This window comes from Bubalus kerabau, chromosome 11 (assembly GCF_029407905.1).
Source record: "Bubalus kerabau isolate K-KA32 ecotype Philippines breed swamp buffalo chromosome 11, PCC_UOA_SB_1v2, whole genome shotgun sequence".
In the NCBI taxonomy this organism is placed as follows: domain Eukaryota; kingdom Metazoa; phylum Chordata; class Mammalia; order Artiodactyla; family Bovidae; genus Bubalus; species Bubalus kerabau.
The window spans coordinates 81,080,885-81,095,958 of record NC_073634.1 but is presented as its reverse complement, the minus strand read 5'-3'; the positions used below and the strand labels follow the sequence as shown (position 1 = coordinate 81,095,958).

Sequence of the window (15,074 nt, the reverse complement as noted above, 5' to 3'; positions counted from 1 at the left end):
CGGTCCTCGTCCAGCTGTCTTTCCGGCCAGTCCTTTCAGGCCCCTAACCCTCTCTTCCCTACCGGTCCTCTTTCCTGCTCCCGCCTCCCGCTCCGATCTTTGAAGGCTGTGCCAGGGTGGGGACCCGCGGGACCCATGAGCAAAAATGCACTTTGGCGGCCACCCCACGCGCCCTGTGGCCTCTGTGCGCCCTCGTGGCCTCTTTGTGCGCCCTGGCCACGGAATCGTGGCACTGACCGGCGGGGCGAGCCCCTCAGCCGCCCCACCTCCAGCGTCTCGGGCGGAATAGGAGCGGGGAGGGGGCGGGTGGTTCTCCGCAGGGGAGTGGGGAAGGAGCTGGGCGGGTACGCACGAGGCCTCGGAGCCTCTGACTCCCGAGGGCGCATCTGGCCCCGGGCGCAGCGTGGGCGGAGGGGGGTTGGTCGCCTGGCCCCGGGGAAGCGAGGCGGGGCCCAGGTGGGTGGCGGGAGCCTCGGGTCGGTGACACTCGCCTGGAAAGAGTTGGGACGAAGAGCTCGGGTGGGACGAGGAGGCTCCGGCCCGGGGCTCGCCTTTAGGCCGGAGTAGGGGGGCGCGGCGCTGAGGCTCGAGCGTTCAGCAGGGGGCGCTGCTCTGGGCGTTGGACGGGGGTGGGGTGGGGTGGGGTGGGAGAGGAGGGGGGTGCGCAGCTTGCAGCGCACACTTCCCCCATTATTAAACATTATGTTCAAAAGGCGCCGGGGGACTTCCCGAAGCCACGGAGCCCGCGCCGCCCGCCCGCCTGGCCCTCGGAGCCCATGGACCTGAGCGCGGCTGCCGCGCTGTGCCTCTGGCTGCTGAGCGCCTGCCGCCCCCGCGACGGGCTAGAAGCGGCCGCCGTGCTGCGGGCGGCGGGGGCAGGGCCGGCCGAGAGTCCGGGGGGCGGCGGCGGCGGCAGCGGGACAACCCTCGCCGCGGCTGAGGGCACCTCCGCTGCCCTGGCCGCCGCGTCTCCCGGGCCCCGCGGTGCGCGCCGCGCCACGGGCTCCGGCTTCAGGAACGGCTCGGTGGTGCCGCACCAGTTCATGATGTCGCTTTACAGGAGCCTGGCCGGGAGGACTCCGGCCGGGCCAGTCGCCGCCTCCACCTCGGGATCTGGCCGCCACGGCCGCGCGGACACAGTCACCGGCTTCGCGGACCAGGCGATCCCAGGTACTCTGCCGTTACCGCGCCCGTCCATCCTGTCTTGCGCCCCAGCACCATTCCCCTCGGTGTGGCGTGGGGGGACCTCGGTACCCGCACATCCCAGGCTCAGGTGTTAGAAAGTTCTCCGAGGCCCACGAACCCGACCTCGCAGCGCCAGGACTCTGGTTAGAGCCGCGGCAGCTGGCGGGGGCCCGCGGCCCCAGAGGGCTATGCCCGTTCTCTGCCCGGGGTGCCCTGGCCCTGCCAGCCCCGCGGGTCCCTTCGAGGAGGCAGGCTAAGTTGGAGATCCGGAGAAGCAAGGAGGGGATTCGGCCCAGAGGGATTGAGCAGTGGTGGCGGCGTTGGCTGCTTGATTGCTCTGCAGCTCCCAATCTTGCGGGGAGGGCCGTACAAACTCGGGGAAACAGAGGGGAACGCGGGACAGAGCGGGCATCAGACTAAAGTACAGGGCTCCGGAGAGGCTGGTGGCATCACCAGGTGCGAGGAGGGCCCTTCTCAGCAGGCTGATCTGGGTGGAGGCGGGTTCCTGCCTGGGGCTGGATCCTTGGGGAGGTAGAGGGAGAGGCGAGGACGTTATGCAGAGAGGAGAGGAGGGCCCGCGAACCTGCAGGAATACAGGCCTCTCTGAGACCAAGCACCCCACCTTGCTCCACCCTGAGCCCTCCAAAGGTAGGACTTGGGTGAGGCAGTGGTGGTTGGGGAGTGTCATCTGGATTTTATTAATCTCTATTGAAGCCATTAGAGCAGACAGATAGGGAAAATTTAACTAATTTCAGGCGGAAATGCAAGTAATTTCGGCCTTAATTCTATCCAGCCAGAGACCCAGCCTGGAAGGCAGGAGGGAAAGAAAGGCAATAGGGCTGGGAAGTAAGTGCTGCTGCCACCCAGGCCCTGCCTGGGAGCCACTGGGGGTTCCGTATGCCCACCACTAGCCTGGGAAGGCAGGCAGAGGGGGTGCAGTAATCAGGTTTCTCATTCCCTCCAGCATGCACACAGGGTCTACACAGGCCGCTTTATTTGGAATGTAGGGACAGTCTGGGCCCAAATGGCCCTAAAGTTTGGTGGAAATTTTCAAGCATTCTCTGAGAGCCTGGGGTGCCCCCTGGATGGGATGCTAGGGTACTTCTAGGGAGCCTGAATCCTGGTGTGCAGACCCTGGGGAGGGAGGGGGTCTCCCAGCTGTGGGAGAGGTGAGATGTGTATGGCCCTGAGCTTGTAGAGGCACCAGATCCTCTTCCTTAGATCCAGTTAGGCCTGCAGTGGCCTCAGCCTAAGCTAAATCCCAGGAAATTTCGGAGAGGATGCATCGGCAGAATCTCAAACCAGGGAGAGGCTTGCAGGGGAAGCTCAGAGAGAGTGCTGCCGCTCCCAAAGCCCTGGGGAGAAAGCATGGGGAGACTGAAGGAGCACTTGGCCCAGCGCCTCTCCTGCTTGCCTTCTGCCCTGAGCCTCCACTCAGAGCAGGGCTGCCTGAGGGCTCAAGAGGCCGGGGCAGCACACCCACACTTCGGTCCCGGGGAGTCAATGGCTTGGCGTCCAGTGGTTGGTGAGCAACGCTCCAACAGTGGGGGGAGTCTGCACAGTCTCTTCGCGTTTGGGGCAAAACGAAACCATATGACCTTCTTCAAAGGGAACTCCTTATCTGCTTCTTGGTGGAATTTTCAGCTGTTTTCTTCCTTTCTGAGCCCCCAAAGGAAAAAAGTGTCTACGACGAGAAGTAAAATCCCAGAGGCCGAGTTGAGTCCTAACGGAGGGAAAGGCTAGGTCTGCGAGGGGACCAGCGGGCCCTGGCGGGGAGGCCAGTCGGTCCTCTGCCTTCCCTGCAGCAAGGCGTCCCGGCCGCTTTAAGCCCTTCCCAGAAAGTGGCTTGCGCTCCATGCCGCCTTTCCCATCCGTCGGAGGTGGCGGAAACACTGGGAGAAGCTTGAGCCTGGAGTTCCCATTGTGACCAGGGGCTGAGCCGGCCCCTATTTGGGCCTCAGTTCCCCTCCGGCAGAGCGAGGAGGCTGGATGCGGGAAAGGGTGTCTGCAGCCCTGCGGACACGTGCCCCTTCCGGACGAATCTTGGAGGTCCAGCCTGCACGGGAGATCGTGTCCGGCTGGAATGTCCAGGCAGGGCTAGGGAAGAGAAGCCGCAGAAGCAGGTTTCAGGGGACAAGAACTTTCGGTTTTCGCCCAACCGAGACTCTGAGACTCTCCTGGCGGATAAGGAGGGCCATAACGAGCAGTCCCCGGACCGTGCCTGGCCTGGCCTCCAGGTCTTTAAGAGGTGCACGACTTCTGATGCGCCCACCAGGCCTCTTTTTCTGCCACCGGCCGAAAGTCTGGCCTCCGCCTTAGTCTTCGAAAACCCATGGCTCTGGGGCAGGCAGCCGAACTGTAGGAGCCGTAAGGCTTGGGTCTCGGGTGCCGACGAGGCGCGCTACGTTGGTTGGGTTGTCGGACATCATTTAGCTCGAAATAAAGCTCACATCCAGATAATCTGAGCGACGGCTCCCTCTCTTTTGGGCCAGGCTGACGGACTGGAGCCGAGATGTGCGAGTGGGCGCCGGCCCCAGCGAGCCTTGCTCCCACATCCAGGGAAGTTGGGACTGTTTGCAGTTACGGGGTGCACGCTTCGCTCTCACTGCCGTTCTTTATCTGTCTCTGCCCATCCCCTGCAGACGAATCGGCAGCCGAGACCGGCCTGAACTTCCTGTTCGACGTGTCCAGCCTTCCCGACGCAGACGAGGTGTTGGGCGCGGAGCTGCGCGTGCTGCGCCGCGAGTCCGGGGCGCGGGGCCCCGGCAGCGCGAGTCCCCCGTTGCTGCTGCTGTCCACGTGCCCCAGCGCAGCGCGTGCCCCGCGCCTGCTGCACTCCCGAGCCGCCGAGTTCCTGGACGCCGCGCGCTGGGAGGTGTTCGACGTGGCAGACGCCTTACGGCGCCACCGCCGGGAACCGCGCACCAGCCGCGCGTTCTGCCTCTCGCTGCGCGGAGTGGTGGGTTCGGCGCGGGTCCCGCTGGCACTGCGGCCGCTGGGCTTCGGTTTACGGGGCGGCGGCGGCGCGGCGGCGGAGGAACGCGCGCTGCTGGTGGTCTCTTCCCGCACGCAGAGGAAGGAGAGCCTGTTCCGAGAGATCCGCTCCCAGGCGCGCGCGCTCGGGGCCGCGCTTGCCGTGGAGTCGCGGCCCGATTCCGGACCCGGCGTGGGCTCGCCGACCGCGGTCATCGGCGGTCGCAGGCGGCGGCGGACGGCGTTGGCCGGGGCGCGGGCAGCTCAGGGCAGCGGCGGGGGCGCGGGCCGGGGCCACGGGCGCAGGGGCCGGAGCCGCTGTAGCCGCAAGCCTTTGCACGTGGACTTCAAGGAGCTGGGCTGGGACGACTGGATCATCGCGCCCCTGGACTACGAGGCATACCACTGCGAGGGCGTGTGCGACTTCCCGCTGCGCTCGCACCTTGAGCCCACCAACCACGCCATCATTCAGACGCTGCTGAACTCCATGGCCCCGGATGCGGCTCCAGCCTCCTGCTGCGTGCCCGCGCGCCTCAGCCCGATCAGCATCCTCTACATTGACGCCGCCAACAACGTGGTCTACAAGCAGTACGAGGACATGGTGGTGGAGGCGTGCGGCTGCAGGTAGCATGCGGGCCGCGGGCCAGGGCGGGGGCAGCCGCGCCACCCAGGGACTCCCCGCTGAAAAGCAGCTTGGGGCCGAGCCTGTCGCCTCGCTGGGGTGCGCGTCCGAGTCTGGCCCGGCCACCTCATGGAGGAGGGAGCGCGCACGTTCACATACCAGCACGCACAGCCGCACACTCCTCACTCGTGCGCACGTGCACGGTGGACGCATCTGAAGGCCTTGGGAAGAGAGGATCTGACGCTACCGAATGTCACAGGTCATGTGTATTTTGCAAATAGATATCTATTTCTGCGCCCACTGCCCCCTTTTGGGGAGAGTAGGGGGTTGCTGCGTTGCCGTGACAGTAACTGGCACTAAATCGAGTAGAATCGGGTTAGGGAATTGGGGTCTTCAGAGTGGGGGGAACTAACGGGATACTCGAATAAGTCTCATTTCACTCCCTTTTTGTTTCTGGCCAAGTGTGGGGCACAGCTGGCTGGGAGGGAGGGGGCAGAGTTCCCGGTGTTGCTCCTGGGGCAGACAGTAATGCCCTTTCTGAAAGTTTGCGTTGCATCCGCGTCATTAACTCTGGAGAGGAACCGCTGCAAAAGGCCTCATCTTTTTCCTTTAACTTCCAAAAGTCTAACATTTCCCAGTTTTGAAAGGGGAGTTTGTCGGAAAGACTGCATTGTGGAGCTTCCCAGATCTCTGCAAAGGTCAGCACCACTTTTTTTTTTTTTTTTTTTTTAATCAATTCCAATTGGGAATTATCTAGAAAGTGGAAAAAACAGTTTAGGAGGGGATAGGTGAGATGGGGGATAGGCTTTTAACTGCGGGTCTGATCTAACTTGTCATGGGATAGAGTGGTGTCTTCCAGGTCCTGCAGCTCCTAAGCTGGGTGGACCAAGGTGGTCCTAGGGCCTTGGGGGGACGCAGGAGGAAGCTGGTGCAATGTCTGGGGATTGGGAAAGGGGGTTGCTATAACTTTCCCTAAAGACCTGTCAGGAGGTTTTTCTAAGGAGCTGGGAGGAGGCTTCTAGGGTTGGAAAGAGGCACCGAGGTGGGTGGGGTGGGCAGGTTCCTGCCAAGGATGGAGGACTGGGGCTTGTCTGCCAGGTAGGCACAGCCCCCTCCAAATGGCACCCTCGGAGTGGCCCACATGTGCTTGTGCTTAGCTATCAAGTCTGTGTCGGCTTTTGCACGCTTTCACTGTGTTGTTGCTGTAGTTTTTGGCAGTGTGATAGTAACGGGAAGTGAAGCCACACAAAAGTGCTTTTGTGAGATTTCAGCTCCCCACAGCCCAGTGGTTCAGGGCAGGAGGAAGGTCGGTCCCTCCCCTCCTTGCTCCGTGGAGGGGCATCTGCAGTTTCGCTGCTGTGGTCCCTTCAGAAGGACCATGGTGTGGGGGTCAGAAGTGGAAGACTATCCCTGGTCTCTCTGTTTTGCCCCAAGAAGTCTTGCTGATAGTAGGATTGTCTGTCCCTGTAAAAGGGAGGCAGAACATGCTAGCCTTCATTGTTTTATTTGGTTCATTTCTGCCTGGGGGCCCTCTGTGGCCTGTGTAAATGATTGGGAGAAGGGAAAGAAACAGGTTGGATTCCACCTGCCTGGGGCTCCGAGGGCTTTCTTGAGAAACCCTGCAGCCCTCCTGGTCCTCCTGCTTAAGGCTGTGCTGGGCTTTTTCCTTTAGGGTCCCTGAGAGGCCTTCTTTGCTACTCTTCTTGTCTTGGATGCTAAGATCCAGGGCGATTTATACAAATCTTCATTCTCAGAGATTACAGTCTTAAAGAGAGATTTGAAAGATTTAGATATAACTCATTTATTTAAGGGTCCCCACCTGAGTCCTTTTTATCTTTTAAAATCCCCCCAAAGGAGGAGAAAGCACATTTATAATGTGAATTTATATGCTGTGACTATGTAAGTAGCTATCCATAACCAGAAAATGCAAGTCTCTTCTCATTAAAACAAAAATCCCAAAGCGGCTGCTGCAGTACACTTCCAGTCAATTTCAGTGACTGGGCAAACATCTATAAATTTTGCCAGAGAAGTGACACTCTCATTTTCTAAACTATGATTTGAATAGTATTTGCATAGTGATTACTCTGAGACCTGTCACAATGAAGAATTTTTTTTAAAAGGGCACTAAAGTATTAAAAGTCATGATATTAGAAGATTTAGAAAGGGAGCTGAAAAACTATAGCTAAATATTATTTTGAAGAAATTCTAGGATATTTAATCTTTTTGGACAAAAGCAAACATTTGATACTTTGTTAATGACTAGGAGAAACAATTGGAGGGGAAGAAATGCCTTGATTTAGTCTGAGCTTTCTGTAACTGGGAAAAAAAATAGTCCATTTTCTGTTTCCTCCTGTTGACCTGTTTCCACCAAGATGTAATGAAAGTGATGGAGGAAGTGGGGTGTCTCCCTCATCTGAGTCCAGGCTGCACCCCATGGTGGGGGGCATTGTCCTTAGTCACTGACAGTTCCTTCGATGACCCCTGATGCCCTCAATGTGTTCTTTGTTTACTGGATAAAAGGAATGCCACCTAGATTTCGTCTGGAGCTGCACAAACCCACCAGGGACCACCGTGTCCCGTCTCAGGCCTCTGTATCTCAGAGTTAAAAGGAGGTGAACAGAGAGGATGATGTGTTTTGCTTTGTAAAAAAGACAGCAAATGGGCCATCACACATGGAGACAGACAGATTTTTGCTGTGGAGATGTGGTTAGGATAGCTTTGTCAAGACGTGGACACAAGTGTTTTCCCTGCACGGTCAGTAGTACCCTGTACTGTCGTCTGTCTTCCAGGCAGTGGGGAGCAGGCCCAAATCAGCCAGCTGGAATCTCCGGTCCCCACGGATGGGAGAACGGGCTGCTGACAGTCATGGACAGAGTGTCAGGACTGTGAGTGAAGGTGGCCCTCCTTTAGCCTGGGGTCCCCGAACTCTTCCTCTCAAAGGAGACCCAGCTTTCCATATTGCTGGGGGAGAATCGAGATCCTGCAAACCATTCTTTGCTAGAGAGGAGGGTTTGGCATTACTGCCTGGGGAGCACAGGGCAGGCCAGCTGGGGCCATCGGGGATGGTGCCAGGTCTGCCAGACACCCAGGCAGTCTGGTCACTGCCGCTTGAAGCCAGACTTCTGTATTAAGGGTGACCCCAGCGCTGGCAAGTGGCTGTGCCCACCGATGCTGCCGTGCTTGCCTAGTTGAATTCTGGGTTTCCAAGCAGCAGGACTGGGTCCTCTGGAGAGGGTGGCAGGCCTTGTCAGCTTAGCTTGGAGAAGCAGGCTTGAGCTGCGCCGTTCATCCCGTACATGCTCCCCTTCGCCCTCCTGTCCTGGCCAGTTTTGTTGCTGCCATGGCAGGGGAGGGAGAAGACAGGTGGACAGTGTGATTGGCGAGTTGCCCCGTCAAACCTTCTACTGGGACTTCACAGCTCTCGGAGGAGGTGTCAGCAGGAGCAGAAACCTCACTCCCATTTGTGCTCAAGAGAGTCTGATTACCTTGTGGATGTCATCACAGTGTAACTCAAACCCTACAAGTCAGTTATCCTGTTTGCAATCTCATTCAAACTCAAAGCAGAAAATAACTAGGGACTGTAGACTGACCTTTTCCTTAAAGCAGAGACAAAAAACTGAATGCTTTCCAAGTGCAGCTCGTGCGAAGTCCGACTCTCCTCTTGCTTGAACTTGGGCTCTAGAGAATCCAATGAGAGGACCAGAAGGCACTGTAGCCTCCTCTGGACCAACATGCTGTTGGGGGCCTTGGGGATTCTTGGGACACAGAGCTTCCTGCAGGTCCAGAAAGCAGGGCCAGCTCAGTGGGCCTTGGGCAGAGGACCTCTGGGGGACGCCAGGTGGGCTGGGCTGTTAGGTGCTGGAAAGCAGGGTCCGAGAGGGCCTAGGTTGGATCGTGCTCTCAGAAAGGGTCTGGACTGGGGAGGAAAGAGTCATGGCTGAGTGACCCCAGAAGATAGAGGGCAGTGAGGTGGGAAGTAGCTGGACCCCTCCACAGGGCTGTGGGTAGTGCAGAGGCTGAGCCCACCATGGAAGTGCCCACAGGAAGGCCACTCCACTGGGCATCTCTGGAGAAGTCTGGCAAGTCATGGGTGGTTCACCTCCCTGCTCAGAGCGTCAGCAAAATGAGAAGCGCTTGGGTCCCGTGGTTTAGAATTGTCCTTCGTCCCCAGAGCCCATTCACGTCATTCAAAGGCAGAGCAGAGGTGACTTCCTGGAGAAGGTTCCCTCCAACCCAGCTCCAGAGCGGCTGTCACAGGTGCTGTAGCTTTTTCTTGTGTGTGTGTGTGTGTGTGTGTGTGTGTGTGTGTTTGGGTGTGTGTCTGTTCATTACACTCTTGGCCTCCATTGGTGCTTCTTGGATGTTGCTCTGGTATCCTCCCGGGGCAAGGTAGGTCAAGAGTCCTGGAGGTCGGGCTCAGCTCACCAGAGCCACGGCTTTTCTCACATCATGTCCCAGCTGAGGGGCGCTATCGGCCCCGCTGGATTCTGCCTGTGCTCCAGGGTGGATAGAGCCACACCTGGCTGAGATTTTTCTGTGACCAAGTCTTGGGCGGCGGCTCCTACACTGTGGGTACTCCTCTGGGAGGAGAGGACAGAAAAGGTGGCGCCTTGCTACAGCCCAGACAGGGACCTGGGCTGTTGTGGAGTCCTGGACAAGGCGGGCAAGCCCACCTGAGGATGAACTGCTCCGCCAGGGCCCTACCTGGCCCTCAGCCACGTCATTGCTGGGCCGGTGTGTGGCCCAGCTACTGGGGGTGTGACCCAGGGGCAGACGCCATAAAAGCTATGCTTCCTCTTCTTTTTGAAGCTCTGGACACCAGTAGCAGAGTTGAACACTAAGGAACATGAGAAGGGAGGAGAGAAAAAGATGTTATTTCTAACTTTTCAGACAGCTCAGCCTTTGGCTCCTGGAACCTGCGGCCCCCTTTATTGCAGCAGGTTTCTTCCTCCTTTTGTGCTGTCCTGGACTTTAATATGCACCCAGGGTTTTAACTGCACAAACAGTTAACTCCCACCGAGGCTCTAGGTTAGAGAAGCCTGTTCTGTCTGGGAAGGCCACACTCCCAGTCTGCAGACAGCTAGCTACGTGGATGTGGCTGCATGGAGAGGGTTGGAAGTCGGCCTGGTCCATCAGTGGGGGTGATTTTGGCCACGTGGGCTCTGGTCCGTCATTCAGGGCTGCTCTCTGCTTGTAACATTTGTGCTTCCAGAGCTCAGCTTCTTCCCACCCGCCCCACAATTGCCTCCACGTTGTTTGCTGTGTGTGCAGAGGGCCTGGGGCTTGGCGGCGGGCAGCGTTGGGAGGCTGGGGCTTCGTGGCTGCGGCAGCAGCTGTAGCAGGGCCACCCGGGCCTCCCAGGGTAAAATCAAGGCGTGTGAGGTCATTGCAAAATCAGTTTGCATTTCAAGTCATGCTTGTACTTGTTGAAAAGTACAAATACACCCCCAGAGAATCACAGGTAGTGGGCGGTGGTAAGCTTTCTCTGCCTTGACAGACCTTCCAGTGGCAGTCCGTTGGCCCCCGCTAGTACCCTCTAGTATCTAGTCTGTGTGCTGTGTTGGCAGAAGAAAGGACTAGCTTCTCTCTCACACACACACCCCTATGGAGTAAGAGGGCTGGAGTGTTCATAGAGCCTTCCCAAGAGGTGTTTCTGCAGGCAGGTGAGCCTGTGGGTAGGACAGTTTGACGTGTTACTTACTGTATGAAGCAGTTTTCACTCTTTTTTGGCCTGGTGAACTTCCCTCTGTTAGTTTAGGGCAGTGCAGAAGCTTTTAATCTTCTAAGTCAGTAATGGGATGTGAAATAAATTGTCTAGAAGAAGAAGAAGAAGCTTTGCACAGCAAGTTCCAGGTGCCTTTAGGCCTGGAGGTTCAAGACCTTCCAGACGCAGCGAGGTGTTTTTGCTTTTGCGTTTCTTTTTCACTGGCTTTTAAGATGTAGGCCAACAGGAGTGTGATGGTGTGGAGATCTGGCCAGGTGGGCATGGGCCAGTGGTGGTCTTCTTTGCAGCCGGTTCTTTTCTTCTCTGTGCTTTTCCACCTGACCGGCAGTTACTGCATCCAAAGGCGGGGGCAAATTATTTATCTGTTCCCAGCCTCGACTCCGCTCAGACACTTGGCTGCTAGAATCTAGAACCTCAGCTGGACCTTCCTGGGCTGAGGTGTGCTTGTGGCGGACAGTGACAAGACTCCCACCCTGTGGGGCTTATTTATGGGAGTCCTGCTGAGTTAGAGGTCAATACAAACCCATCTCTGCCCCGGAAGCACGCCCTTCCCTTGAGGCCACTCCCTGGGCTGCAGGATGGGGAAGAGTCATCTCTGGGTGGAGGTTCGCTGCAGCCACACACAACCATACCTGTTGTACATTCTTTGTGACGAGCCCGTTTTCTCTCACGCCTCTCAACCTGGAGCGGCCCTCACCTAGATTTTTCTGGGGGTGAGTGAGTCTGAAAAGCAGTGACAAGGTGTGTCAGAGGCCCTTCCTTGTCTGCATGTTTATCTCTGAGTGACCGAAGGCTGCCAAGGGCGGAAAAAGGTGCACGTGTCCCCGCGGCTCAGGGCAGCAGGAACTTGGCTTGAGGGGGGCAGGCTGGCTTGAGGAAGGCTGCACCCATTAGCAGGGCTTATTTTCTTTGCAACTTATATTTCCGGGTCAGGACCTGTGAGAGTCAGAGCAAAGTCAGCCATGTAGTACTCTGTTTCGAAGGTGATGATACAGTTCAGGGAGAAAGCAAGATCGTGATAAAATGTGTTTTCTGGCTGGGAAGTACTCAAGTTCCAAGCCAGGAACGGAGGCTCTGGAAAGGGGGAACGTCTCTGTCTTTCTCCACCTGGAGAGCATCTTTAGAGTAATGGTTTCATTTTGTTTTTTGGCATTTCACTTTATGCTGTAGCACGAAGAACTTTTATGTTTTTTATGAGGAAGAATCATCTTCGAGTCACTTCAGGTCTTTTAGCTGCAAGTATTTCACCCCACATGGAAAGTTAATGATTTCTGTTAGCAAGATTTCTGTAATGATTTTTTTACTTGCCTTCAATAGATGAAAATAGGAGATTCTGAAAAGTTTGGAAAGCATTTTCTTTCTTCTTCTTTTTTTTAAAATATATGAAGCAGCAGCTTTTCTCACTGTGAAGGCTTCTGCAGGAGTCCGGCACCAGCTTACCTGTGGTACATTTGCACAGGCGCTGGGCGGGCAGTGTGTCTGATGTGATGGGCACCCTGCCCTTTGCCAAACATGCCCTCCAGTGCTGATACAGTGATTTTAAAGGAAATGGGCGAAACTCAAAATGATGGCGATGCCATCACAGCTGAATGACATGCCATTCAGTCAGCTGCTAAAGACACAGTTAACGATCTGGGGGGATGGATAGACCCCTCTCTTGTTTTGCAATGACACTGTTTCTCAGCTTGGCTTGGGAGTGAGATGGGGAAGCTGGGGGAGGTTTTTAGACTCATTTAACACAAGCTGAAATTTCCTTTGTCACCTGTCTTCTAGCTCTGGTTCGGCCTGAGGCTTGGAGGCTGGTGCTTGGGCCGTTCATCTCCCTGCTGCCCGGCTTGGCTATCTGGGCAGCACGAGCTGACGTCATGAATGCCACCCCTGTGCCCAGGCAGGCTAGCAGGGAACTCTTCCAGGGCAGGTACAAACCCACTGTGTATATGTATTCTCAAATTTAAATAGACTGTACATATTGGAATGTAAATGAACTATAAAACAGCAATCTCTATTTTTCTGGACAGTTAGATAGCAGTATATATTTGTTAAATGTGCTTGTGTACTCTTCATTAACCGTCTTAATATTTTGTACAGATAAGTTGATTAAATATTTTATTGTTAAAACTGCTCCTGGCTGGTCTTTAGAGAACCACTTTTTGACTTGTTACCGTGTTTTCCCGTGTTGAGAATAGCAGTCAACCTCTGAGAGTTTAGGAGTGGGTACATTGGAACCGGAGGTTCTGAGCCCATGAGTCTTGAAGCTGACCGACTGCTCCCCCTTGAAACACCTCAGGCTGTGAGTCCAGGAGGGTGGGGGCTTGAGCCATGGGGCTGCTGCTCCCTGGGTCTTTGTGGCTGGTATGACCCTGCAGAGGACACTGTGCAGCCACACATGGTATGAAGCCATTGCAGGGGAAGGGAGGAGAATCAAGCTTGGGTTCAGGGGAGGAGGCCAAAACACAGAGGAAAACACCTTCTCTTTGGAAAACAAGCACTGGCATTGGTAATGAGTGATCGCTGTCATTCCAAGCACAGAGTGAGTGGACAGATTCTCTGTTTATAGATGTATCAGGCTCCTGCTGGACCTAGAAACCCAGGCACCCCCACCCTGGAGGCTGCGCAGTTGTGAATCCTAGCAGTAGAAGCCCAACTGCTGCAGCTTCCTCTGCAAGGCCAGTTAACATGCGTCAGGAAAACCAGAATGTCCTGCAGCGAGTTTGACGGGGCACTGCTTCTCGGTACTCTTCTGGACAAGTACAGAGATCTGTGCTTGGTGATGCTGTCTCGGCTCCTTCAGCAGCTCCCCTAGATTGGGCAGGAGAGGATGGACCACACAGTCTTCCTCTCCCAGCTGTTTCCCATAGTTGAGTGAGAAAGCTGTTGATTTCATCCGTTCCTAAGTATTTCTGGGGAACTAGTGATGAAGCAGCAGTTGTGGGATGAGGACTTGGCCTCACTACCGACTTGTGACGAGGATCACCTTCTCTGGGATATGGATTGGGCCAGTGTGACTCACCTTTTTGCAGAGCAATGGGGCGCATGTCCACTGCAATCCAGTGTTCTTGTGGGATTTTAATGCCTGTCCCCATGTCATGTGTCTTTCTCTGGTGAAAGGTAAATTGAGAAAGTTCCCTTTTTGCTTCTTTCTTTCATGACTACCAAATAAAGGAGCCTCTAAGTTAAAAAAATTAAAACAAAACAAAAAACATTTTGGCTGCACTGCAGGGCATGTGGGATCTTATTAATAGTTTCCCAAACAGGGATCAAACCTGTGCCCCCTACATTGAAAGCACAGGGTTTGAACTAGACCACCAGGTAAGTTCCAAGGAGTTTCTTTGGCAGAAAAATGTTCACCTTGTAACTAACTCATTTGGCAGGTTGTTGTAAACGCATAGGCTTCATGACTCTGTCATTGAAAAAGGTAAAGTATTACTTTGATGATAACAACCCTCAGTCAGTTCTTCATTTTAGTATTTTTCACTCTCCACTTAACCTACCCCGGAATTCTGTGGTTAGAGGAGTACGCTTTCAGTTGAGAAGGGCTAGTTATAGGGAGAAGGGGAAGTCAGGTGCCACATTTAAAATTTTATCCTATTTCCCAAACACTGATGAGAGATGGTCTAAAGGCCCTGCAATGACCGATGCTAAAAGGAGGCAAAGACAGACTTCTCTACTCCCCCAGGCCCCCGGCCCTGGTGTGCCCACTGCCTGCTCATCTCAAGGCAGGCTGAGGCCAAGATGCCACCACCTGCTGCCTCCCTGAGAGCAGAGCTGCCTGATCTGGTTGTGGATGCCTTGTGCTCCTGTACCCCAGGGAAGCTCTCTTCTGCTCAGAAGGAACAGTTATCTGGGGAGAAGCTCGTCCGTTGTGATGTGTCACCAGAGTGCAGCCACCGACCGTGAGGCTGGGGGCGTCCGCCGAGCCCTAATCACATGCAGGTGCTTGGCCCTGCAGCAGCGGCCAGCGGGAGGAAGCCCAGATGTGGTGCGAAGCCCGCGCAGCGTGGATTTGCAGAGGCGGGGTGCTGGTCCCCCTGTGGATGCGGAGGGAGGCCCTGCAGGTGCACCCACACCCCTGGCTGTCATGGCCGCCCAGTCACAGGGTCACATTCCCATCCCGGGAAGAGGAATTTTCCCATAGACTCACCCAGCAAGGGAGTCTGTCCCAGTGTGGGGAGGTCAGCACAGCCCCTCTGCCAGAACGTCTGAGGAATGCAATGCAAAATGAAAACGCTCTGCTGTCTCGGAGCCGGGGCTCGTGTATTGTTGCTTGTAATTCCCACTTGGGGTGCTGCACAGGGTTAGCTCACAACACATAATAACCACATATTTGGTCGTTGCTAATACCCAAAGTCCAGAGGTTTTCTAATCACAGAAGAATGGAAGTAACAGTTGCAGCCGGACAGCCAAAGAATGGGCCGCGGCATGCAGTGGCCTTGCTGAGAGTGGCCAGCCTGTGTCCTGGAATCTGACTCAGTGGTGCATAGTGAGGCTGGGGAAGTGCTTAAGGGATAAATAAGCAAGTCCTTGTCACAATTCCATTTACACACTCAGTTCTGAGGGACAAGGAGTCCC

At 55.7% G+C, this 15,074-nt stretch overlaps 1 protein-coding gene and 1 long non-coding RNA gene across 2 annotated transcripts; both read left to right on the top strand.

Annotated features, from left to right (window-relative positions):
• The first annotated feature begins 776 nt into the window (after positions 1-776).
• GDF7 (growth differentiation factor 7) lies at positions 777-4,786 on the top strand. Its single transcript, XM_055539156.1, has 2 exons — positions 777-1,170; positions 3,828-4,786. Exons 1-2 carry the CDS (start codon positions 777-779, stop codon positions 4,784-4,786), a joined length of 1,353 nt encoding a protein of 450 aa, XP_055395131.1.
• A 277-nt stretch (positions 4,787-5,063) lies between these two features.
• On the top strand, positions 5,064-12,623 carry LOC129622516 (uncharacterized). The gene is made up of 2 exons (XR_008700030.1): positions 5,064-5,478; positions 12,279-12,623. It is a non-coding gene; the product is annotated as an uncharacterized LOC129622516 (long non-coding RNA).
• Positions 12,624-15,074: the final 2,451 nt, after the last annotated feature.

Coding starts and splice junctions, on each gene's coding strand:
- GDF7 (XM_055539156.1), top strand. CDS start 777: ATGGACCTGAGCGCGGCTGCCGCGCTGTGCCTCTGGCTGCTGAGCGCC. Junction 1,171..3,827: donor CGCGGACCAGGCGATCCCAG/GTACTCTGCCGT, acceptor CATCCCCTGCAG/ACGAATCGGCAGCCGAGACC.